Source organism: Trachemys scripta, chromosome 3, assembly GCF_013100865.1.
Source record: "Trachemys scripta elegans isolate TJP31775 chromosome 3, CAS_Tse_1.0, whole genome shotgun sequence".
Classification (NCBI taxonomy): Eukaryota; Metazoa; Chordata; order Testudines; family Emydidae; genus Trachemys; species Trachemys scripta.
Genome location: NC_048300.1, coordinates 25203588 through 25230873, shown reverse-complemented (window position 1 = coordinate 25230873; position 27286 = coordinate 25203588). Strand labels below are relative to the sequence as shown.

The following is a 27286-nucleotide window of genomic DNA, read 5'->3' as shown; positions in this document are numbered from 1 at the left end:
TCCTGTACTTATCTTTCATGTGAGCTTCCCCAAGACATTTCAGACAAGCTGAATGCAGATCGCTCACTGGCATGGGTTTGCCAGAGGTGGAGCACGGCTTGAAACTCAGAGACTGGGGCATGCCCAGTCCCTGGAATGAAGTCTCACAAAGGCTGGGACAACTACCTACACTAAAACACTAACTATTTTAACTAGCTAACAAGAGAAAACTATATACAATTGAGAAAGTCCGAACCACTAGGGTAAGAAAGCCTTGCAAGAGCAAGAGACCGATCTAGCAACCATCATGAGCGGTAAGAAGGAACTGAGAGGATGTGGGACTGGTGGCACCCCTTATACTGGCACATGAGTGTGGTACTTCGGGGGCATTAGAGCTCGCCCTATGGATACCACTAAAGGAAAAATCTCCGGCAACTGTGCATACAGGTGCACACAAACATAGCATGGAATCGACATAAGCAAGCACTCGAACAACAACAGGTACAAGTTAGTAACAGTTTCTTCCGAATAACTGCACATGTTCATTCCACTTCAGGTGAACTCACAAGCTATATGATCTGGAGGTGGGATTGGAGTCTGCCTGAATGACTGAAGGACTGCTCATCCAAATCTGGCATCATTTCTAGATTGCTGAGAGATGGCATAATGTGAGGCAAAGATATGCACTGGAAATCAAGTTGCAGCTGTACAAATGTCAAGAATAAGTTCCTGGGCTATTAAGCCTCCAAGAGTTGCGTAACATCTTGTTGAATGCATTAGTATCCTGTTTGGAGGAGTTACTAGCCATGCTGTAGCACAAATGTACGAAAGAAGAGATCCACAATGAAATTCTCTGAGAAGAGACCTGAAGTCCCTTCATCCTGGCTGCAAATACCATGAATAACTGTGAAGATTATCTAAACACTTTATTCCTAACCAAGTAAAACGCTAATGCTCTCTTAACATCTAATGTATACAGTCTTTCCTCATCCTTATGAGCAAGAGATTTCGGGAAGAATGTTGGTAAATATATTGCCTGACTGATGTGAAAGTGAGACATCACTTTGGTGAGAAACTTTGGATGGGGGGTAAGTTTACTTTGTCCTTGCAGAAGACTGTATATGAAGGTCCAGACACTAGATCATGTAATTTACCCACTCTCCTGGCCAACTGATTACCACCAAAAGACTACCTTCATCGAGATATGGAGTCATGAACAGGTAGCTGCTAACAGGGAGGATCTATTAGCTTTGCTAATACCAGATTTAAATCCCCCAAGGGGGAATAGAATCCAATTCAGATCCTTCAAAAACCTGACTGACAAAGGATTGGAAAAAAGGGAGTGAATACAACCTGGAGGATAGAAAGTAGAGATAGCTGCTAGGTGGACCCTGATGGAACTAATGGCCAGACATTGCTGCTTCTGGTATAACAACCAGCACAGCACATGAATTGCTGTAGACCAGGGAAACTTCTTTCTGTTGGGGCCAAACACAGAATCTCTTCCACTTGGCCAAGTGAGTATGCCTAGAGGGTTTTCTACTATTCAACAGCACATCTTGTACCCCCTTTGAACAGATCTCCTTCTGAGGTGTCAACCACAGAGCATCCACGTTGTCAGGTGAAGGAGCTCTTGGTTGCAATGGAGGAAGATACCATGGGTCCCATGAGATCAGGTCAAGGTCCAGTGGTAGCGTGAAAGAACCGTGTCTGAGAGGCTCCACAGAGTGGAAAAAGGACAATTACCTGTTACGTAACTGGCGTTCTTCGAAATATGTTGCTCAGGTGTATTCCACAGTAGGTGTGCGTGCTTGCCATGTGCACCGGTGCCGGAAGTTTTTCCCTTCGCAGTACCCGTAGTGGGGGAGCCCCGCTGCGACCCCTGGAGTGGCGCTTCTATATCACGCCATAAAGGGGGCTGCGCACTCCCCCCACACTCAATTCCTTCTTGCCAGACAACTCCGACAGAGGGGAAGGAGGGCGGGATGTGGAATACACCTGAGCAACACATCTCGAAGAACGCCAGTTACGGAACAGGTAACTGTCCTTTCTTCTTCGAGTGATTACTCATGTGTATTCCACAGTAGGTGACTCCAAGCTATACCTGATGGAGATGGGTAGGAGTTTAAGGGTTACCAGGGCGGAGTATCGCCCTACCAAACCCGGCGTCATCCCGCGTTTGGGAGACGATCGCATAGTGCGATGAAAAGGTGTGGACAGAGGACCATGTAGCAGCCCTACAGATGTCCTGAATAGGGACATGAGCCACGTAGGCAGCCAACGAGGCCTGAGCGCTCATCGAATGAGCCTTCACTATAAGAGGCGGGGGAAACCCTGCCAGGTCGTAACATATGCGTATGCACGAGGTGATCCAGCGGGAAATCCCTGGGTGGAAACCGGCTGCCCCTCATGTGCTCAGCCGATGCAATGAAAAGCTGAGGGGATTTCCGGAATTGCCTGGTTCGGTCTAGGTAAAAAGCCAGCGCTCTACGCACATCTAGCATGTGCAGGCGTTGTTCCTCATTGGAGGAATGGGGCTTAGGACAGAGAACTGGGAGGAAAATGTCCTGATCAATATGAAAAGCTGAGACTACCTTCAGCAGAAAAGCTGGGTGCGGACAGAGCTGGACCTTATCCCTATGGAAGACTGTATATGGGGGTTCAGAGGTCAGGGCCCTAAGCTCTGAGACCCGGCGGGCTGAGGTGATAGCCACCAGGAATGCCACTTTCCATGATAAGTGGGACCAGGAACACGTGGCCAAGGGCTCAAAGGGGGGGCCCGTGAGGCGGGAGAGCACTAGGTTCAGGTCCCAGAGCGGGACCGGGGGTCTGGCGTAAGGGAATGCCCGATCCAACCCTTTTAAAAACCGGGATGTCATGTGATGGGAAAACACCAAGTGACCATGCACCGGGGGGTGGAAAGCCAAAATGTCTGCAAGGTGTACCCTGACCGAGGAGGGCGCCAGCCCTTGGGTCCTAAGGGACAGGAGGTAATCGAGGATGAGCTGGAGAGATGCAGAGGAGGGGGAGGAGCCCCTCTCCCTCGCCCACGTGGAGAACCGATACCATTTGGCCAGGTAGGTTCATTGTGTGGACGGTTTCCTGCTCTCAAGCAGAACCTGTCTAACATCCTCAGAACACCTCCCCTCCTCCTCGTTTAACCATGGAGCAGCCAGGCTGTCAAGTGAAGCGCGGCCAGATTGGGGTGGAGGAGACATCCTCCCTCCTGGGAGAGGAGGTCTAGTCGAAGTGGCAGCCTGCGCGGGGGGTCCACTAAAAGTTGCAGGAGGGTCCCGTACCAATGTTGACGGGCCCAATCCGGGTCTATCAGGATAACCCACGTTCTGTCTGCCTTCACCTTCTGTAGGACATTGCCTATCAGGGGGAAGGGCAGGAAGGTGTAGAACAGGTGGCCCGACCATGGAATTAGGAACGCGTCCGATATCGCCCCTTCGCCCTCTCCCGCCCTGGAGCAGAATCGAGGGCAGAGGTGATTCTGGACGGTGGCAAAAAGATCTACCTGAGAAGTGCCCCACTCCAGGAAGAGCCTCTTGGCCACCTCCCTGTGTAGAGACCACTCGTGCTGTTGGGAGAAAACTCTGCTTAAGCGATCCGTGAGCGTATTGCGCTTGCCGGGCAGGTGAAAAACCCTCAAAAGGATATTGTGAGCTATACAGAACTCCCACAGGTGCCGGGCTTCCTGGCACAAGGCCACGGAACACGTGTCCCCTGGCCTGTTGATATAATACATCGCGGTCGTATTGTCCGTGAGGACTCTGACCACCTTTCCCCCAGGTGCCGGCTGAAAGCCACACACACCAGGCGTACTGCCCTGAGCTCCTTGACATTTATGTGCAGGGACAATTACAGAGGTGACCATCTGCCCTGGGTTTTGAAGCTCCTCACATGGGCTCCCCAGCCCAGGTCCGAGGCGTCCAACACCAGATCTAGTGAGGGAGGGGTCTCCCGGAAGGGGATACCATGAAGCATATTGCTCGGGAGGAACCACCATTGCAGGTCAGCCACTACATTGGGTGGCAATGTGATGACCTAGTCCAGGCCATCCCTGGCCTGGGAGTACTAGGAGGCCAGCCAGAGTTGGAGAGGCCTCATCGTGAGCCTGTCATGTTGCACCACTGAGGTGCATGCTGCCATATGGCCTAGGACTTGAAGGAACACCCAGGCCGTCATCACAGGGAAGGCCGTGACCAAGGCGATGAGACCTTTGAGCGTCTCGAACCTGTCCCGGGGGAGGGAGGCTGTGGCCCCCACCGAGTCTAGCAGCACCCCTATAAAGTGTATGCGCTGAACTGGGACTAATGTGGACTTGTCCTCGTTTACCACTAGGCCTAGACTCGTGCAGGTATCGAGCAAGAATTTCATCTGCGCCTGCACCTGGGACCAAGACCTGCCCTTGAGCTACGAATCATCCAGGTAGGGGAAGATCTGCAACCCGTTCCTCCTGAGGTGGGCTGCCACTACCGCCATGCATTTGGTAAAAACCCTAGGGGCCGTGGAAAGTCCAAAGGGAAGGACCGTAAACTGATAGTGGTCTCTCCCTACTAGGAAGCGGAGGAAGCGCCTCTAGCCCTCGAAAATATGGATATGGAAGTACGCATCCTGGAGGTCCAAGGCTGCGAACCAATCCCCCAAGTCTAGGGACGGAACAATAGAGGCCAGGGACACCATACGGAATTTGCAGCGGACCAGAAACTGGTTGAGATTCCGCAGGTCGAGGATGGGCCTGAGCCCGCCTTTCACCTTCGGGATCAGGAAATACCAGGAGTAAAACCCTTTGCCCTGGAATTCGTGAGGTACCCTCTCCACTGCGCCCAGGGTGAGGAGATGCGTCACCTCCTGATTTAGAAGGAAGGCGTGCTCCGGGTCTCTGGGGACATCGCGGGACAGGAGATGGGGGGGGGGTGAATCCAGCATGTATCCCTGGGAGATGGTTCTGAGGACCCTCTGGTCCGACGTTATACGGGACCATTGCACTCGGAAGGCAGATAAACGGTTGCCAAAAACCAACTTTATTAACTGGGGGGCTTCCCTGGCAACAGGCCCGGTGGCCCCCCGCAAAGAATCAAAAACGCCTCTTCCCCTGCCTCTTGCCCTTTGAGGGGCCGGGGCGTGGGGCCGAACAGGACTGGCGTTGTGACCTGTGCCTCTGGTCCCTAGGCCTCTTAGGCGGGGGCTCATATCTGCCCCTTACGGGGGGAGCCGAGGGCTGCGGCCTGGGTTTGTCCTTGGCTGGTGGGACATACAGGCCGAGAGTCTGTAGGGTGGTGCGGGAGTCCTTCATCCCGTGCAGACGAGTGTCCGTTTGGTCCGCAAACAGGGCCTTTCCGTCAAAGGGACCGGGATTCCGCGGACAGCCCCGACAGAGAGAGCCACGACGCCCATCGCATGGAGATAGCCGAGGCCATCGAATGAGCCGCTGTCGGCCGCGTCCGACACCGCCTGGAGCGCCGCTTTCGCCACTGCCGCACCTTCGTCGACTAGAACCTTGAATTGCTTCCTGTCCTTTTCTTGGAGGGAAAGCTCAAATTTCGGCAGAGACCCCTAGAAGTTAAAATCATACCTGCTCAGGAGTGCTTGATGGTTTGCCACCCTGAGCTGGAAACTCGCAGAAGAATAAACTTTTTTCCCCAAAAGTGTCTAGTCTCCTGGCGCCTTTATTGTTGGGGGTGGGTGCGGGCTGACCGTGTCTTTCACGGTGGTTGACGGACTCCACGACCAGTGAGTTCGGGGCAGGATGAGTGTACAAGTACTCATGCCCCTTCGTTGGCATGAAATACTTCTGCTCTATCTTCTTAGAAATGGGCGGGAGAGAGGCAGGGGTTTGCCAGAGCCCGACAGAAATATTGGCTACACTTTGGTGAAGCGGCAGGGCCACATGGCCCGGTGCCAAGGAGGACAGGACATTAAACAAAGTGTCTGACGGTTCCTCCATCTCCTCAGCCTGGAGCTGGAAATTTGCAGCTACGCGTCGCAGAAGCTCCCAATGAGCCTTAAAATCCTCCTGAGAAGGAGGGGGCGGTGCTGCTATGGACTCGTCCGGTGCTGATGAGACGACCGGTACCATCCCTAGGGTGTCAGGTGGTACCGTCGGGTCGCACTCCGCGTCTGGGTCAGGGCACGGTGCCGGTGGTTCGGTACCCAAGCACTGCTCTCGGTGCCGAGATGGGGACGCCGAGTGGACCTGGGACGCCCCAGCAACTGAATGGGGCCTCACCGGTGCGGGCGCTTGGGGTCCCGGTGCCCACTGGCACCACTGTCCTTGCCAGGGCGCCCCTTGCCATTGAGCCATCTGAGGTCCTAGCAGAGCTGCTTGCTCTTGAGGGACGATGCAGCACGGGGAGGGAGGGCTGGGGCCCGAGGCCGAAGCTACCGAGGAGCGCACGGTGCCATACGATGTCGGCTCCGACATGTTGGCTCCAATCGCGGGATTTGGACCTCGACAACGAGGAGATGTACACATTGGAGGAGCTATGTATGGAATCCCTTCAGCGACCGTGGCTACGACGCCTCAGTGCTGGTGCCGGTCGGGATGCACTCCGAGTATGGTGCGCGCCATGGTACGAGTGGTGGTGCCGATGGCGTCGAAACCTGCTATCACTCTGAGTGGAAGAGGAGCGTCGATGCTTTCTGTCCCGGCGCCTACAACCCCTCTGGGCAGAGGAAGATTCCGGAGACTCGCTCTCAGGCGACCCAGTCAACAGAGTGTAGATCTACCGCGGGCTACAGGAAGGCCCCGCATATCGAGCCAGGACCTCAACCTCCAACCTGGCAGGGGAGGGCTGGTGAGTGCCCTGAATTGGCACTTGAGATCCTGAATCGGCACTTGGGCCAGGAAGGCTGCTAACAAACCCCACTCCCTAGTCGAGTGGGTAAACATAGTTGCCAGTGGAGGTACCTTCACCAGGTCATAGCAGTAATAGATGCAGGCCATGATCCAGACTGAGCAGACACTGGGTGACCTTTCATTTTGTCCGCCACCGCAACGAACAACTGCGTTGACTTGTGAAACGGCTTAGTCCTGTCCATGTAGAAGGCTAGCGCCCGCCTGACATCCAGGGCATTCAGTTTGTGCTCCTCTTCTGATTTTTGAGGCTTCGGAAAGAAAACCGGTAAGTATATGTCTTGGCTGGTATGAAACTGTGAAACTACCTTGGGCAGGAATGCTGGGTGCAGCCACAGCTGGACCTTGTTCTTGTAGAACACAGTATAGAGCCTCTTTGAAGTAAGCACCCTGATCTCAGAGACCCAATCGGTGGACATTATTGCGATCAGGAAAGAAACTTTCCAGGACAGGAGGAGAGGGGAGCAGGAAGCTAGAGGCTTGAAGGGAGGACCTATAAGCCATGACAACATGAAGTTCAGGTCCCAGGAAGGGGCAGGATCCCTGACATATTGGTGTAGCCCTGAGATACAATCTCTAGCACCCTGACTTGTGGGTAGAATTGCATAGTGTAGACCCAAGATACAATCTCTAGCACCCAATACTCTGGGATGATCTGCAATCAGGCCAAACAGTAGGGATGAAGACAGTTGAGGAAAGAACGAGGTGAGTTGGGAGCTGACTGGGGTGTCGCTCTCGAACGTACCCTCAAAAGATATGCTTCTGGCCCCCATGACCCTTCAATGGGCCAGGTTGCGCAGGGGAGAGGGCGGCAATGACTAACACTCATGTCTCTCTCCCTTCTCCTTGCAGGCCCGTCACGGCTTCCAAGGCCTTGCTGGCGGGGGCAGCTAGAACTGCTTCCTCACCGATTGCAGTGTATGCAGACCCAGCGAGCGAAGAGTGGCCCGAGTGTCCTTCAGTCTGTGCAGCCTCGCGTCAGTCTGCTTGGCAAAGACACCATTCCCATCAAAGGGAAGATCCTGGATCGAGGTCTTCATTTCCTGGGACAGGCCAGTGGTCTGAAACCAGGAGCTGCGCCTCATGACCACCGCCGACGGGACCACCCTAGCTGCTGAATCGGCTGCATCCCACGCCATACCTTTATCCACCAGGACCCCAAATTCCTGGGCCGAGTCCTGGGGCAGGGAGTCCTTGAACTTATGGAACGAGTCCCATAAGTTGAAGTTGTACCTCCCCAAGAGAGCCTGGTGGTAAGCCACCTGGAACTGAAAGCTGGCCCTTGACTAAATCTTTCTTCCAAGAAAGTCCATTCTCTTGGCCTCCTTATTTTTGGGGGTCGAACTGGTTTGCCCTGTCTGTCCTTCTCATTAGCCACTGAGATGACAAGCGAGCCCAGAGGAGGATGGGTATTCAAATATTCAAAACCCTGGCCAGGACTAAATATTTCTTCTCGGCCCTCTTGGAGGTGGGAGGGATGGAAGAAGGAGTTTGCCAAAGGGCTTATGCTATTTTAAGGACCCCATCGTATACTGGTAGCACAACACAGATGGGGGTAGAGGCTGAGAGCACATTAAAAAGAGTGTCCGCCTGTTCAGCCATCTCCTCCACTTCCAAGCTCAAGTTTGTAGCCACCCTACGAAGCAGGACCTTATGTTCTTTAAAATGGTCCAGCGGACTGGCACGAGAGGGCCCCACAACCACCTCATATGGGGATGAGGACAATGGGTCACCGGGACAGGCCCTGAGGCATCATCCCCCAGGAGGGAATAGGATTTTGGGGTGGGCACTTGCTCCTTTACCCTGGCCTCCGAGTGTGCCTCGTGCACCGAACTGAGTGCTGCTAGTTGCTACTTCGAGGCAGCGGCCGAGGAATGGACTGATGGAGGTATCGCCATCATAGGCATACCCCACGCGCTCTAGTAGGGCCATTGCACCGGTCACTGGCTTTGCTGCCATGATGGCATTGCGGAGGTTGATGCAGCCTGGGGTGCCTAATCACACTGGTACTGTCACAGTGAAGGGCTGAATTCCCTCTCTGTACCAGAGGAATCACCTTCTGGTGACCACAAAGGGACCGTCGAAGCTTGCATCTGACGGCTAACTGTTGCTGCGAGAGACCGGTGCCTCGAGTAGGAGGATTGGTGCCGTGACAGAGACCACTCCCACTGTCTGGAAGACCGGGACCTGCACCAAGGAGACAGACGGTGGGAGGATGATCGGTGCCAGCAATACGGTGACCGATGTCTTTCTCTAGGTGATCCGTGTAGAGAAGGCAGAGACTGCAAGTACAGTCTAGGACATCCTGCAGAAGACAGAGACATGGGTCATGAAGATGGAGAGCAGTCTCATCCCCAGAGACCGGCATCCTTCGCCCACCCTCTGGGAGGTCTTTATGGCTGGCTTGCCCTCACCAGAAGCCTTTGCCGTGTCCTGCGACACACTTGGTGCCGGCAGCGTTGGTAGAGGCCTCTGTTCTCTGGGAAGGCATCGGCCCTGCTACCAGGCTAGATCCCCTACAGCTACCTGGAGTCGGTGAGGATCCCTTGTGTGCTAGTGGGCCCGATGGAGGGCATCCTCATGTGGCTCCAGTGTGGCCTGGTGGGCTAAACTGGATCATTTGCCCTTCTTGCTTGGTGCCAGGGAGTCTCTCTTCTTCGACCTCTTCTTAGGCACCGGTGATGGGGAGCAGTGCCGGGGGGAGCCTGGTGCCGGGGGTGCGCTACACACTGAGGCCAAGATGCTACAGGCAGATTCTGGCCAGGAAGGCTTGGACAATGGGCAGAGAACAGCCTCCATAAGGAGGGTCCTCAAACAGATGTCTCGCTCTTTTTCAGTTCTGGGATGAAAGTTCTTACGGATGCTACACTTCTCCTTCACATGTGATTCCCCCAAGCACTTGAGACATGGAGGTTATTTACAGGCATGGGCCTGTTGCAGTTAGAGCAGGGCTTAAAATCCAGAGACTGGGGCATGCCCCACCTGGGGCAGAGTCCCCGCTGGGACTCTATGTCTAACTACACCACTTAACAACTACTTACTAACTACTGTAAACAAACTATTTACAAGGCCTTAAGGCTCAAAGACTGAAGAAGAAGAACTGGTAACCCTTACAAGGCAAGGGAAAGGCGCTCTAACTATCACAGGTGGTAAGAAGGAACTGAGAGGGAATAGGGCCGTCGGCGCCTAATATAACAACACATGAGCGCAGCACTCAAGAGGGCATCACAGCCGACCCTACAGATACTGCTAAGGCAAAAATATCTGGTGGCCACGCATGTGGGCATGCGCACACCTAAAATGGAATTGACATGAGCAAGCACTTGAAGAACCACCTGCCTCATTAGCCAATTGCCTCCTCGCTGGAGGACCACCCCTGGACGGGGGGGAGCTGGAGTTTCTCTCAATTCTTGCAAGGAGGAGGAGGGTTCACCAGAGCACACTGTTCATGTTTGGTACTGATCCCAGTACCAGGAATGTCTTCCTACTGCTCTTGATGGATCTTGGGGAGGATTTTTATGATTACTGGAGGAAGTAGAACAGAGAGGCCACGGAGACAACCTGCAGGCCAAGGGTTCTAAAATGGCTATTGGTATGGTCTCAGAGCCCAATTCCTTTCAGACCACACGTCTCTACCAGTTGGCCAAGACGGAACTTCTGCTGGGTAACCAAATGGAAGGGAATGGTAACAAATATGATGCAGTCACAATATGTACAAGCTGACTTCCAACTCAGAGGATGAACCAGATTCATCTGACCAAGGAGGAACTGGGGATCAATGCTGGGAGTCTGGAGAAGGCGGTACTGGGTGAGATCATCACCAGTTTGCCTCAGAAATGACATCATACGAGGAAGTACTAGAGTGTCCAGCACTTCCCATTGTACTGGATGCAGCAGATGGCAAATCCTAAAAGCAACTGTTAGTTCTAAATGGGATGATTCTTGAATGCTCAGCTAAACCAGTACCAAGAGACTCAATAGATTGCATGACACTGTATATTCTTCAGGTGTTGATGGCACCAGGACAGATTCTTGCTGCTGCGAAGCCAATGAAGACTGCACTGCTGAGCCAGATGGTGCAACCTTAGGGATTGGTCTCAACTGGGCCACTACCTGGCCTGCAATCAGTGACCCTGCCTGAGCAGTTATCTGCACTGGGGAGGTACCTCAGGCTCGAGTGCACTCTACCTTCCTTGCCAGCATGTCTGATGGACTTCAGTGACAGGGACCTCAATCTTCTGGATACTGAGTCCTTTGATGCCATCTTCTGATGCCTCTTCCTCCGTACCAGAGAAGGAATCTGGTGTTGAGAGTCTGGCAAAACAGGAGGAGTGTTCCTAACCAAATCAAATATGCTCAGTACACATTCCAAAGAAGCAGGCTCTGAGGGTGGGAACAGGGCTGCCTCCATCAAGTATTTTAGTCTGAACTCTGTCTTTTTTTAGTTCTGGGCTTAAAGTCCCTGCAGATTTGGCACCTGAGCCTATCCTAGGCACTTCAGAGACCTGTAGTGCAGGTCACTAATTGGCATCAGCTTCTTGTAGGCGCTGCAGGACTTGAAGACTGGGGACTGAGGTATGCCCGGGCACCATCTACTGCTACCCAAATGGTGGAAACCAAAAAGTACAGAAGTAGTACGCCAATAAAGGAAACCCACTACTAAACTTAACTCTTAATAAGTACCAACTATATAAAGATGTAAAATGAGGGAATTTGTGGTAGCAAGATAAAACACTCCAACAACTGTCATGGATGGTAAGGAGGAAATGAGGGGGGTTGGGAGTGGCTCTGCCCTTTAAATAATCACTCAGCAATGCAAGGCTAACACTGAGGGGAAAATTTTCAACAACACAGCACTGGCTGTGCACAGACCTGAAGTGGAATGGACATGTGTAATCACTCAAAGAAGAACCTACATTACAATGTAGTTAAGGCTGAGAGTACCTATCAGTAATGAAAGAAGTAGAAAATATTCCAGGTCCAGGTGACAGTCCCAAAAACAAGTATTACATGCTCAGGAAATTCAGAGTTAAATTTACAAAAAAATCCAAACGTAGTAAGATATGGAAATGTACATTTAGGACACTCAAACAACTTGAACTCTGCACTGTAATATTACCATGAAATAACTGGACAACTATGATTGATGCAGATAAGTGCTTGTGGTTCTGAATTAAATGGAAATTATTTTTAAAACCACTTAATTTTTTTCTGGGTCGATAAAAATCAATGATTTAAAAATTAAAAAAAAATCGTATATTTTTTTATCGGATTTTTTTGATAAAATGCTTTTGGAGGAAAAAAACTATATAAAAGTAGTTTTAATTAAGATACATTATATCACGAAGATATCTTATCATGGAATAGGAATTATAAATTCTAATTCTATAGTATGAGACAATATATACATGTAATGTTTAAGAAAAGTTTTGTAAATTAGTTCCAATAGTTCATGGATTAGGGACCCAATTTTATGGAGTTCCAGGGGCTTCTGTATAGATTATTTAGGTTAATCTTTCTCTCTACCCAATGGGACTCAGTGATCAGTGTAGAAGATACCATCAGAGATGCTTAGTTTTGCAGTTCTTAAACTGTGGATTTGTGTCTCCAGAGATAACATGCTTGTTAACATCAAAAAAAAGTAAAATAAATAAATATATAGAGGTGAGAAATAACAGACCTCAACCCTATTGTTCCTGTGCAAATTTGTATACACAGAGTCAATCCCTCTCTAAAAGTGCAAAGTTTCAAAAAGTTCAATAAATAGAAGATTGTTGGGGGCGGAATAGATCTGGACAAGGAGAAGAAGTCTAAGATAAATATGAGAAGGGAGGGACAGGCAGTAGAAACAAAAAGTGAAACTGTTTGAGCAGCATATTCCAGAAGTCTTGAGGTCTTTCTGAGTATAGCCTTCATTGATTTGAAATCTACCATACCATTCTCTCACTAGAAGGGAAAACCCCTATAATGGCAGTAGGCCGTAAAAGAGACCCGGTTTGGGAATATTTTAATGAAGTTCCTCTACTTGTGGGTAAGACAGGCATGTGTGCAAAACGCACACAGTGCAACAAAGAAATGCAAGCCCTGGTTGCCTGAATGAAGCATCATGAGAAGTGTTCCTTCCCAGGAGGAAGCTGCAGTGAAGATGATGAAAGGAACATGTCTGAACATGCAGATCTTCAGGTTGGTAAACTTTTTTATTTCATACTTCGTTCTTAAGGACTGCCTGTCTTCCTCCTGGACTATTCTTGAATTCTCAGGTTTCAGCAAAAAATATAGTTGTTACTCTTTGGTACTATCATTTTAGATGCAGTTATGATAAAAAATAAATAGCTGAAATAGACAGATCTTCCTTTTACAGTTTCACCTTTAAAGCAGTACTGAGTGTCAGTGAATGCAATGAGTAATACTAAATGAGCAGTATGGTAATAATAATTAAATAACTACATTGGCTTATTTTGTTTAGGAGAATCCATCCTCAACATACACGATTCTGAAGACTATCCGCCTTCAAGATCACCATCATTTTCTATAGTTTCAGAGTTATCTGCCAATGACAGTGTTTCAGTCACACCAAGTATGTCACATAGCCACAGTATATCACCTGTAGCAGAAAGAAAAAAAAAATCTCCATCATCCAGAAACAACCACAGATAAGTTTGTGAAAACAACCAGCAGATTACAAAAAGAGGTAATTGATGAAAAAATTGTCCTGTTTGTTTATGCAACAAACTCTCCTTGCCGAATAATTGAAACCCACACTTCATTAACATGGTTCAGTCATTAAGACCAGGATACAGTCCACCCAACAGAGCAGATGTCGCAGGCAAATTGCTGGATAAAGTGTATGAAAGAGAAATTGAGTAGTGTGCAAAAGGTCTAGAGGGTAAAATAGTTAATCTGAGTCTTGATAGGTGGAGCAATGTCCACAATGATCCTGTTCTATGTGCTTGTGTGACAACAGAAGAAGGGAATGTCTTCCTTACAGAAACAATTGATACATCAGGAAACACACGCACAGCAGAATACTTACAAGAAGTAGCAGTAAAAGCTATGAAAAAGAATTCAAATGTCTAGTACACAGCTTGGTCACAGACAATGCTGCAAATGTATCCAAGACGAGAAGAAATTATTTAGAAGAGAGTGAAGAGAGGCTCAAGCTAATAACATACGGTAGCAGTGCTCATTTGATGCACCTCCTAGCCAAAGACTTCAGTATTCCAGAAATAAAGGCTAATGTTGCTGAAATTGCAAAATACTTCCGTAACAACCATTTTGCAGCAGCTGCTCTGAAAAAACTAGAAGGAACCAAGCTAACTCTCCCACAAGACGTGAGATGGAACTCAGTAGTGGACTGTTTTGAGCACTATATCAAGAACTGGCCTAATCTGATGACAGTTTGTGAACAAAATCGTGAAAAAATAGATGGCACTATCACAGCTGAAGTTCTCACCATGGGCTTAAGAGAAATGTTGAACACATGCTGAGTACCCTGAAGCCTATTTCTGTAGCCTGGAACAAAAGGCAGGGAAATAGCTGTTCTATTGCTGACTCTGTTGAAATTTGGAAGGAATTAAGTGAGATCTTAAAAAGAGAAATATGCAGAGTTAAATTACAAGCATTAAAAAAAAAAAAAAGAATGGGACAAGCACTATCTCCAGCTCATTTTCTTGCAAATATTCTCAATACTTGGTACCTGGGTCAGACCTTAACTGCTGAAGAGGAGGAGATAGCTATGACATGGCCATCCAGCAATCATCCCTCCATAATGCCAACTATAATAAACTTCAGAGCTAAGGGCGAACCGTTCAAAAAATATATGTTTGCTGATGATGTTTCAAAGAAAGTCACACCAGTAAACTGGTGGAAGTCACTTAAGCACTTGGATTCAGAGACTGTTGAAGTGATAATCTCACTTTGAACAGCAGTAGCTTCTTCTGCCAGTGTAGAAAGAATATTTTCTTCTTTTGTACTAATTCATTCCAAATTGAGAAATGTTTGGGACCTGAAAAAGCAGGAAAGTTTGTTTTCTTTTCCAGATTATGAACAAACAGGAAAATGAAGGTGAAGATGAATGAGTTATCTGTAGAAGCCAATATCTGAAGTTTCTCGTGTTCACCTGGCTGACATGCCGATTTAATTTTTGTGGGTTTTTTTTAATATTTCATTGAACTATTTTAGTTAAAAACAATTTTAACAAAAACAAACCTGATTTTAAAAAACTTGAATGTTTAACTAAGTTCAAAAATTCATATGCTTGTTTTGTTAAAATATTACATGTTTGCTGTTGAAGAAAAAAAATCCAGAATACATAACGTTGTTGTTTTAATTCAATAAAACAATTTAAATATCTGTCTGGTGATGTTCTCCTCCTAATATAGCATGGCAAGAAAACTCTCCAAATATTAATGATTAACCTGTTGAATTGGAGATAGTTCACCTCCCAATGACTTCATAAATATCTGCTTCAATCACCTTTGGTAAATGAAATAACCAAACAATCATTCATTTTCTGATATAGCTGTAAAACTAATCTGAAAAGTTTTCAAAATAAATCACTTAAAAATATAAAATAAAAATCAAATCAAATCCACCCTGATTTTTTTTTCATTTTTTTCCTCATTGTTTCAATACAGGGGTGAATTAAGGTTGTTTCAGTGCCTTTACTGATAATAAGATACAGTTTAGCTACATAATTTCTTCAAATTTAGCCTAAGCACAAATTTCAATAAGTCTAAGCTTTATGGAAAATCTGAAGTGTCAGCTTTATTCCATCAAGATAATTCAGGACAGAAAACAGAAAAGTGCTAAATTTCTTAAAGATGTCTGTTTTTAAAATTATTCTAATTCAAACTAACACATTTACTTGTGAATTCTCAGAAAATTCATTCCGTGCTCAAAGAATAAGTGCAATAAGTTTGGTGAAGATATGCTTTATTGTGCACATGTTACAAAGGTTGAATCCTTGATTTACAAGCAAAACTCAATTCAATCTCAATGCAAACCCAATTAATTAGAGAGGCTACCAGTGCCTCTATAATTAAATACCTTTCAAGGTTAAAAAAGGTTTCAGTTTGAAATATCACACATTCAGATTTATTATTACATTACTGAGCGATCTTTGATGTTACATTAGTAATGAAACAGAAAAGAAACATAATAAGAGGGACTAAGAGAACTATCTATACCTGTACTGAGATATTCAACATTTGAATTAAAATGCAGTAAACATGAAAAGAAACATTTGTTTAAATGATTGTCAGGTGGATGGACCCCTGAACATAGGCAGAGTCTCAATTAAGTAAATAGGTCTCCACATGCATTCAGGGGCCCACTCATGTCAAGCTCATTGCAAGACCATGGCCCACAGTAACAGTCAAAGACACTTTCCTATACTAATATCCAGAAATCACATATTTTTGATATAGGCAAATTCTGCATAATATTGCACATTATTAGATTAGGGCACTATGACTTTTCTATTAACATTTATGTTCCTGGCCTACGTCTCACTCATATTTTTAAATAGAAATCTACAAGCAGGTTGATTCAATACAATGAACGATTGAGATACAAAAGGAGCACTTAAAGACGACAAAGTAATTGCAGAGAAACTGGGGTCCCATATGAGGAGAGATTAAAGAGGCTAGGACTTTTCAGCTTGGAAAAGAGGAGACTAAGGGGGGATATGATAGAGGTATATAAAATCATGAGTGGTGTGGCACAAGAAAGTGAATAAGGAAAAGTTATTTCTTGTTCCCATAATATAAGAACCAGGGGCCACCAAATTAAATTAATGGGCAGCAGGTTTAAAACAAATAAAAGGAAGTTCTTCTTCACACAGTCAACCTGTGGAACTCCTTGCCTGAGGAGTTTGTGAAGGCTAGGACTATATCAGGGTTTAAAAGAGAACTAGATAAATTCATGGAGGTTAAGTCCATTAATGGCTATTAGCCAGGATGGGTAAGGAATGGTGTCCCTAGCCTCTGTTTGTCAGAGGGTGGAGATGGATGGCAGGAGAGAGATCACTTGATCATTACCTGTTAGGTTCACTCCCTCTGGAACACCTGGCATTGGCCACTGTCGGTAGACAGGATACTGGGCTGGATGGACTTTTGATCTGACCCAGTATGGCCATTCTGATGTTCTTATTGAATTAAGCATGCATGAATACAGTTTCTTGCAGTGTCTTCATCACACCAAATTCTTGAATCATATTTTGTATCTAATTCCATGTGCAGCATGCTAAAAATATGTCTCAAAACAATCATTCATACACTTTTTTAAGGAATTGTACTGTATATGGTATATCAAACTATGAAGTTAGTCTAAAAGAAACAGATTATACTGTCTGTCATCTAGGACTACTTATTTTTTGACTCAAGATATGAATCTATTTGTATTTTCACAATTTTAAATGCAACCCAACATATAATATAAAGTACCACGTTTCTGACAGTTTAATAATTTAAAGAAGTCTAAGATTTTCAATATACTCCTATGCCTAGAGGAAATATATTTACAAATTAAATTCAAATACAGTGCAAAATGTTAAATGTTCAGAGCCTTCTTTGTGGTTCTAATTGTATGCTTCAACTAAAGACTAGAGAGAATTGTACTAAATTATATGGAACATACTGGTGCTCACTATTTAGGCTATCTATTAACTGCCAATCAAACTAATAACAGTAATTTTTTCACTAATTTTCTTGGTGCAGCTGTTTATAGAATATCCTGGGCGGGAACATTTCAATAGACACATAATAATACAGACATCAGAAAATGAGAGCCACATCTTTTGTTCTACAGTCCTCATAAAGACTAAAATGTAGTGGGAGAGGGGGTTTCTGAATGAATCAGACAGATAGTTCAGCCAGTTTAGATAATCTGGTCAAGAGAGGCCTGTAAAAGCTGATCAGTGATCTCATAAATGTGATTTACACTACCTTCAGCTCTTAATTAATCTTATCTGTCTCCTCTCTCCACTAAGCACATTGGGCTAAATCCTTGGGTGCACTGTTTCTATGCTATATGCAAGTTGCTTGGTGCGCATGGAGTTGTTGTATCCCTCTAAATTACACATCCCTAATCCTGGGTTTTAGCTGCACGTTTTTATGCCAGAGTAAAATATATTATGCCAGGTGGAGGAGAGGGTCAGAGCCACCCACTGGCCAGAGCTTCGCCATCTCCATTTGTGTTTAGAAATTTGGAAGGGACAGAAATATTTTCATAGAAAAATCATGTGTTCATCATGGAGATTGATTTTTCTAGGTACTAGGACTAGGCAAAGGAAGGGAAGAGCTTCCCTTTACTTATGGGGCCATCACTGGGAAAGGGGCCGCCATATACTTAGTGAATACCCGGCAGGCCGCCAAAAGCCCAAACGGGAGCACCCTGAACTGGTAGTGCTGGCCACTGACCACAAAGTGAAAAAATCGTCTGTGGGCCGGGATAATGGAGATATGAAAGTACGCATCTTTCCAGTCGAGGGCAGCGTACCAGTCTCCCAGATCCAGGGAAGGAATGATGGAGGCCAGGGAGACCACTTCACTTTCCTTATGAATGTGTTGAGGTCTCTCAGATCCAGGATAGGCCAGAGCCCACCCTTGGCTTTGGGGATGAGGAAATAGCGGGAGTAAATTGTCCCTGAACTCCTGAGGAACCTCCTCTATCGCCCCTATAGCGAGGAGCAATTGCACCTCCTGCAGAAGGAGTTGTTCGTGTGAAGGGTCCCTGAAGAGGGACGGGGAAGTGGGGTGGGAGGGAACAGAATTGGATAGAATATCTCACGTTCACTGTGCTGAGGACCCAGCAATCTGACATGATCTGGGAGCAAGCACGGTAGAAGTGGGACAGTCAATTCACAAAGAGTGGGTAAGGATCCAAGCTTGGTACAAGTGCTCCGTCCTCAGTTGCATCTTCAAAAGTTTGGCTTCGGGCCAGGAGCTGTTTCGAAGAACCTTGGCCTTGGCCTGAGGAGGACTACGACGGGCACCTCCTATTATTCCTGGACAAGTCTCACCTCGGGGGGCCTGGAATAGAAGCAGGACAGGACCTGAGGCTTAAATGGTTTTCTTTGGGATGCAGGTGTGTGGATCCCCAAAGACTTTAGAGTCGCCCACGAGTCCTTAAGACTGTGCAAGCGAGAGTCTGTATTTTGGGCAAACAAGCCTGCACAGTCAAAGGGCAGGTCCTGGATAGTGTTCTGGACCTCCAGTGGTATACCCGACACTTGCACCCATACATTGCATCTCACTGTAATGGTATTGGCCATAGTCCAAGCCACCGAGTCTAACACAGCCTGGAGGGAGGTTCTTAAGACCACCCTACCCTCCTCTAGAAGCACATTAAACTCCTTGCGTGAGTCAACTGGGAGTAATTCCTGAAACTTTGCTAATGTTCTCCAGGAATTGAAAGCATAGCGGTTGAGTACCACTAGGTGGTTGCTGGTTGGCCACTCGAAGCTGGAGCCCACCAGTCGAGCAGACCTTTCAGCTGAAAAGGTCCAGCTTCTTAGCGTCCTGTAACTTTGGAGCGGGACCTGGCTGCCCCTGCCACTCCTTGTGATTTGCTGCATCAACCCAGTTGAGTCCCCAGTTGGGGGTGGGTGAAAAGGTGTTCATACCCTTTCTGCGGCACAAAATAATGTCTCTCCACCATTTTAGCGGTGGGTGGTACTGAGGACGGAGTCTGCCAGAGCACCCTAGTAGTGTACTGGATCGCTCTCATCAGGGGCAAGGCCACCCTAGATGGACTCCCTGGGGCAAGGATGTCCACCATCGGGTCTGACTCCTTCGTGACCTCCTCTGCCTGGAGGTTTAGGACCACACTCCTAAGAAGGTCCGGGTGTTCCCTGGTATCCATCATCGATAGGGTGGTGGTGGTGCCTGCTACTGCCTCGTCCAGCAAGGAGGAGGCCCGTGGGACTGGGTCTTCCTGACCTTCTGGCTCCCTAGAGGCTGGGTCAGGTGCGTCGGTCTCCCCCGTGGCTGAAGGTGGCTCCAGTACAACTGATGGCACTGATTCGGGTGCTACGCCTGAGCGTGGAGGCCCAGAATCCTTGTCCCGTGCGGGGTCCTCTGGAGCCCTGGGGGTGTGTGACATTACACTGACGTTGCCAAGGGGGGAGCACAGGGTGCGAATGCCACCGATACGGCCCTGGAGCCCTGACCGTGATGACAGGCCCAAGGAATCCAAAAGGGCCATTGTATTGGGCCCTGCCACTGGGGTGGCCAGGATACCGCCGGTGCCGACGAGTCCACGACTCTGCTGTGCCAGGCCCACGAGCGGTACTGGCTGCGTCGGGAGACAAAAGACACAGCCTCTGACTCGGAAGAGTACTCTGAGCCCGACCACGGGGAGGATGGAGCCCGACAGTGCCGGGGAGCCATACTGGGAAGATGTGGAGTGGTGCTGTAACATCATGGGCTTGCCCTGATGATGAATGGGGGCGGTGCTGCCATCGGTGCCATGAAGGGTGCTGGAGATGGTGCCACATGAGGCACCGTCATAGATGCTATTGTCGGTGCCGCTGACAGTGCCTGAACTTGAGCCAGCGTCCTCAGTGGTGCTGGAGCTCACATCTCTGGACCCGAGGACTGTGCCGTCATGTCAATAAGGTCCCGCGCTGCCTCGTGGTTATCCGGCGTGGAGGCAGGGTCGAGCTCTTCCCTCCAAATCCTCCCGAGTCGGGGAGTCCACCAGCATTGGACTCGACGGACCTCCAGCTGGGGCCGGAGTCAATGCAGTCGGGTCTTGAGAGCCAGGCTGTGGGTGTCCTGCCGCAGGATGCAACCCACTGGAATTCCCTCGCAGCTTCTTAACGGGGGGGAATGACCCCGTCCGCCTTCTTTTTCTTATGTGGCACCAGGGACTGTGAGCGGTGCTGCCTGCTAGAGCTGGCCTTATAAGCCAGGGAGCAGTGCTGATGCTCCTTGGAGGAGTACTTCCTCAGTGCCAGGGCATCCCACACCGAGGCTGGGATGTTGTGCACCCATGATGCCGGTGCCGTTTCTGGTACCAGCTGAAGGCGGAGGGTTGACTCCATCAGGAGGAGCTTTAAACGATAGTCCCGCTCTCTTTAGTCCTGGGTCTATAGCGCCTGAAAACTGGGCACTTGTCTGTCTGATGACCTTCTCCTAGGCACTTAAGACAAGGAGCATGGGGATCACCTCTAGGCATAGGTTTCGCACACCTCTCACATGCCTTAAACCCCTGCGACCGAGGCATGCCCCAGTGCCTTGGGAAAATGGGGGGGGGCAAAGTAAGCTTAACTAACTATAAACTACTATACAACTACTGTTAGTACAACTCAATTATACTATTTACAAATAAGAAAAGGGAACCACTAGGTAGCCACTTGCGAATGCAAGAGACTGAGCTGCTCCAATGACCATCACTGACAGTAAGAAGGAACTGAGCAGGCAGCAGTCGGCAGGGACCTATATACACTGCCATGAAGGCGTCACTCCAGTGGTCTCCACAGCCGACCTGACGGGTAGCGCTAGAGAAAAAACCTTCCGAAGATCATACATGCAGCGCGCACACACCTATTGGAATGCACATGAGCAATCACTCAAAGAAGAACATAATCTTTTTGAAAGTCCTGACCTGCCCACAGTTCTCTGCTTCACCCCGCCTTTTCCCTACTGCCTCAATTGTTGAGGCAAATATATTCCCACACAAGATTACATCTATAAAAAGACACATTTAAAACACAGGCACATACCATTGATAAAGTAGTAATGGAGGACAAGACAGATGGGGAATTATACTGGTGTTTGCTGAATTACTGAAATAATCATAGAATATCAGGGTTGGAAGCGACCTCAGGAGGTCATCTAGTCCAACCCTCTGCTCAAAGCAGGACCAATCCCCAGACAGATTTTTGCCCCAGATCCCTAAATGGCCCCCTCAAGGATTGAATTTGCAACCATAGGTTTAGCAGGCCAATGCTCAAACCACTGAGCTATCCCTCCCCCCACTCCCCCAGTGCACTGTGTAAACTGAAAGGCAGTGCTGAATTAGGGCTTGTCTTCACAGAGAAGTTAGTGCTCAGCAAGCTAGAGTGCAGCACACTAGCTACTCCGCACTAACTCCCTATGTGGACATGTTTATTGTGCACTAAAAGTGCCTTGGGGCATTTTAGCTAAGTATACTTATAAGCACACTAAGCTAAAGTACGGTTGGGCATTTGACCAGTCCAAAATAATTGGTTAATTGACTAATCAAACATTGGTCAAATATGGTCAAATAATGACAAAAATGGCCCAATATTTTAAAGCACTATTATTAGAACAGTAGCAACAGTAACAAAAGAGTAAATTTTTATGGTCTTCAATAGGCTTAGCCTAGTTACAAAAATCAAGTTACTTAAATGTGTAAAAAATATTAAACACAATGAAATGAGGTTCTAAAAAATGAAAGATTATTACTATCTTTTTTAGACATGTCAGGTAAGCATTTAAATGCAAACATTCAAGACTGAACAATTACAAAAAAAAAGTAATTTTTAAATTACTAGGTAGGCAGCAAGCCAACTCTTCATGCAGCTTGCTTTTTATTATCTTCTTTTTCTTTATCAACTTCAACTGCTTCGTCTATATCTTTGTCATCCTCATCAGTTATCAGTATCTCCTTCTTGCTCTTGGTCTGATAACTACGGAGTCATCTGTCATTTTCTTCTCCAATCTTAAATTATGATGCATGGTCACCAGATTCCCAGTAGTGGAGGTCTTCAGTCTATTTCTGGTTTTTGAACGAATGATTCTGCAAACCAACCAAATTCGTTCTTCACAAGCAGTAGTACACAGAAGTGTTAAAAGAATTTCTACCACTTTGTAGCTAGAATGCAATGAGGACACAACCCTTTCCACCACGATGGAAGAGCAAAATATTTCATTTCAGCTGCTGGGATTGCACTCCATATTGTTTTATGACTGAATGAGCTAATTCTTGCTTTATAATTTGCTGCCTCGGTCAGAATTGTTTGTTCATTTGTATATCCTTTAAAATTTGCAACGGTCACTATGAAGTTACAGGCTGAATCAAACTTATCATCAGAAATGGCTTGGCCCCTAAGTGTGGCTCAACAGGGTAAGTGGCATTATGTGCAGGAGTGATCAACTGATTTTTCCATGATATTATTTTGTCTATTATCATCATCTTCTCTTCAGCTATGGCAAGTGGACTGTGTTGTTTTTTCTCACAAATATGTCTCTTACAAGTGTTGTTGTAGCCATATTGGTCCCAGGATGTGAGAGACACAAGGTGGGTGAGCACATATATTTTATTGGATCAACTTCTGCTGGTGGAAGAGACAAAGACAAGCTTTTGAGCTACACAAAGTCTCTGCTACCAACAGAAGTTGATCCAATAAAGGATATTATCTCACCCAAATATGTTATTAACACCAAGAACAAGTTCCGGAACATCAGACAATACAGAACTATCATTTTCCAATTCGGAACGGACTGAGCTACAAGTTCAGGCAGTGAAATGAATTTTTGAGTTTCGCATCTAAAAAGGCATTGTCTTCAAGAATATCAGTGAGGATTTTTCAGAGGCAGCATCCAGCCACCATTTCTTCAAGCTGACTGACTAGCTTTCTTGCTTATTTGAAGATCTTTGAGACATTTAATAGAAGATGCCCATTGAGTATAACAAGCCTTACACAGTGTGGATGAAACTGAGTGCTGTATTAAATGACACTGAAAAAGGCTGCTGATACTGCTTTGTTTTTGAAAAAATTTACAATGCTTTTTATTTTCGACGCATGATGAGAAAGTTGTCAGATCTTCAATTTCACCAGTAAAAACCTGCATCATATGGGCAGCTCATTCATAACACAGAACATTTATCAATGAAGATCAAGCAGAGCTTTATATTAGCCACTTTGTCAGCCACAAATGAAATAACCTTCCGTGGACCCAAGTCCATTATATTTTTTTTAATTGGTCAGCTATACACTGGGCTGTGTAATGATGCTCAGTTATGCACTAGAACAAGTAAAACTCTGGTTGTGGAGCTGTTATCATGAAATTGATGACAGTCTCATTGCTCCATCCATCAGACACTAGAGACATGAGAAGTTCATGCAATAAGAACACCAGCTATCTTTTTTCACATCATCCACTTCAGCATTCAGAAGACTTCCTGCAATCTGTTTCCTACTTGATATTTTGTAAATTGGACACAACTTATGAAAAAATTATAGCATATAAGGATTTCTGACTATATGAAGTGTACTACTAGCATAAATACCTCTAGCAAACATACAATTAAGTTCATTTTTTCTGGTAACAGGACACTATCCAAAAACCTCTTACTACCACTTTCATGAAAATCTGAAGACTTTCCAGAAGTAGAAGTTTTAAATGCTGAACCAGACAGAATAGTAAAATTCTTATTAGAAGATGAAGAAATGGCATTAGTTTCCCTTTCATTGTCATATCACTATCTTCATCAAAAGACGCCATCTGTCGTGATACTGCTGCCGAAGCCAAAGTAGGAGAATGCAGACAAATTTTGAAGCAGACCACTTTTCTTGTTGTTTAACCATAATGATCTATCTTTGACAGTAGTTGGACATATATCAGAAGAATTCAACAAGTGTTCCTTCATTCTAAATACGTGTGTCATACTCAGAAAAAAGAACTTCCACACAGTTGGAATAGTTTTTCCATGTTCCTGTCTAGCAAAAGATTTCCATACAAATGATTTTGGCTTTTTCCAACTCTGCATAATTTATTATGTCACTGGTGGGTGAGGTAGAATCTTTTATTGAACCAACTTCTGTTGGTGAAAGAGAGAAGCTTTCAAGCCACACAGAGTCCTGTGTACTGTTATTAATGTCTCATTACTTCTGGAATGCTCTCTAGATTATGAAGTATTTCTTGTATTTCGGTCAACCAGTAGCCATTCAGTTCTATTTAAACTGCTGCTATTCCAGATGATTCCAGTCAATCAAAATGCTTTTGGGCATGCTGCCCTCTCCTCCCCAGGACCCTTATAGAGTCCCAGATCACATAAAGGGGGGACAGGTGGCCATTCCTCCCTGCAGCAAAAACCATCAACTCATAAGCAGCAAAAGGAGCAGAAACAGAGCAGGGAGAGAGGGACTTCTATAGCGATGTGATGTCACAACACTGTCAATCGCACAGACCTTTTTATATTATCAGCAAATTGTTGGCTGAGGATACAAGGGAGGGGTCGAATAACAGGCGATTAACATTATTTGACTGGTCAATTGACTGGCTTACCAAGCCTAAGGTAAAGCACACAAAGATGCTGTAAGAATGTACACATAGGGAGTTAGTGAGGTTGCAGCTACTGTGCTGTAAATTCACACCCTAGCTTGCTGTGCACTAACTTCTCATACAGACTGGCCTTATCTGAAGATTGTGAGTGTGAAATGGCTCAATTACACCAACTAGGCACCACAGGTTCAATATAAGTCACTGAACTGCATGGCAACTCAGGATTGGTCAAGTATATCCCAAACCCGCAAGAAGTTCCCAAGTAGGCGAACCCTGAGGAAGTTCCATAGTATACTTTTATGAGCACTTCACACTCATTTTACATCATCACAATGACACAAACGAAACACAACATACTCAGAGGTTCAACCCATTGCTGTGTTGATATGTTCATAGCTAAAACATCAATGGAATTCTCAATATACAGTAAGAGAAAGAGCACACACACTAACAAACATCTGAAACTACAGCGGGCCCCTCCCCCCGGCCCCAGCCCCGCCTCCAGCCCTGCCCCAACTCCGCCCCCTCCCTGCCCCTATTCGACCCCTCCCCAAATCCCTGCCCCAGCCCCGCCTCTTCTCCAAGCGCGCTGCGTTCCTCCTCCTCCTCCCTTCCTCCCAGGCTTGCCACATGAAACAGCTGTTTCACGGCGCAAGTGCTGGGAGGGAGGGGGGAGAAGCAGGACACGGCGGCCGCTTGGGGAGGAGGCAGAGGCGGAGCGGAGGCAGAGGTGAGCTGGGGCAGGTCGGGGAGCTCCCAATGGGTGTTCTGCACCCAATTTTTCACCGTGGGTGCTCCAGCCCAGGAGCACCCACAGAGTTGGCACCTATGGCTGTTAGAGTAAAATTCTCACACTCTAGAAATTTTCTTCTCTATATAATAGTAATAGCTCCAAAATGCATTTAAAACTATAGTTTCATATTGAAAACTGGACAACTGGCCTAGAGAGTACTGTATTGTGTGATGGTTTCAGAGTAGCAGCCATGTTAGTCTGTATCCGCAAAAAGAACAGGAGTATTTGTGGCACCTTAGAGACTAACAAATTTATTAGAGCATAAGCTTTCGTGGACTACAGCCCACTTCTTTGGATGCATATAGAGTGGAACATCTCCTCAATATATGTTCCACTCTATATGCATCCGAAGAAGTGGGCTGTAGTCCACGAAAGCTTATGCTCTAATAAATTTGTTAGTCTCTAAGGTGCCACAAGTACTCCTGTTCTTTTTGTATTGTGTGAGGTCAGCAATAATGTAAGACCCAAGAACCCAATTCTCATATTCAGATTTATTTCCAATCAATATGTACTTACAGCTCCTGCCTAAGTCTTCTTATCTTTGCTTTAGCATCTGCTAGCTCCACTGACAAGTGCTGTCTGCTTTCAGTGCGTTTAATGCCTGGAGATCCACAAGGTGATTGTGCTGCTGATGCATGAGGTAGAAAATGAAGACAGTCCCGTTCTTCAGAAAGCTCTATGATAGTCTAAGAAATAAAACACAACAAGCATATAAGCACTTCAGATGGCTGTTTATATGTCAAAAAGTAACAATTAACTTTTATAGGTACAGTAAGTCAAAAACTGAAATGATACAAGAACTAAAGTAATATGGTCTTGTAAAAGAATGAGTTGGAATCAGGAACACTAAAGTAATATGGTCTTGTAAAAGAATGAGTTGGAATCAGGTTCAATTCCTGGCTCTGCCACAGACCTCCTATGTGTCTTTTGGCAAGTCACATAATAAGATTTTCAAAAACAGAAGCTTAAATTTAGACTTCTAGTCTCATATTTAAGTTCCAAGTAAGAGGCCAATTCTCAAAAATGCTCACTACCCAACAGTTTCTATTGACTTTACTGAGAACAGCAAGGTTCTCAGCACTTTTGAAAATCCGTTTATTTATTTAGGAGCTGTGACACTGGGGGTATGTCTACACTACGAAATTAGTTCGAATTTATAGAAGCCGGTTTTATTGAAATCGGTTGTATACAGCCGATTGTGTATGTCCACACAATAAAATGCCCTAGGTGCTCTAGTCGGCAGACCGCGTCCACAGTACGAGGCTAGCGTCGACTTCCGGAGCATTGCACTATGGGTAGCTATCCCACAGCTATCCCACAGTTCCCGCAGTCTCTGCCGCCCCTTGGAATTCTGGGTTGAGATCCCAATGCCCGGATGATGCAAAACAGTGTCGC

At 46.6% G+C, this 27286-nt stretch overlaps 1 protein-coding gene across 2 annotated transcripts in view; it reads right to left on the bottom strand.

Moving 5' to 3' along the window:
* Nucleotides 1–27286, bottom strand: part of CCDC88A (coiled-coil domain containing 88A) — a gene marked incomplete in the record, with an annotated part of 358950 nt that overhangs the window by 182409 nt on the left and 149255 nt on the right. For both annotated transcript variants that reach the window (XM_034764306.1, XM_034764307.1), the window contains 1 exon segment: nucleotides 26408–26577. In XM_034764306.1, coding sequence (XP_034620197.1) covers nucleotides 26408–26577 — 170 coding nt within the window.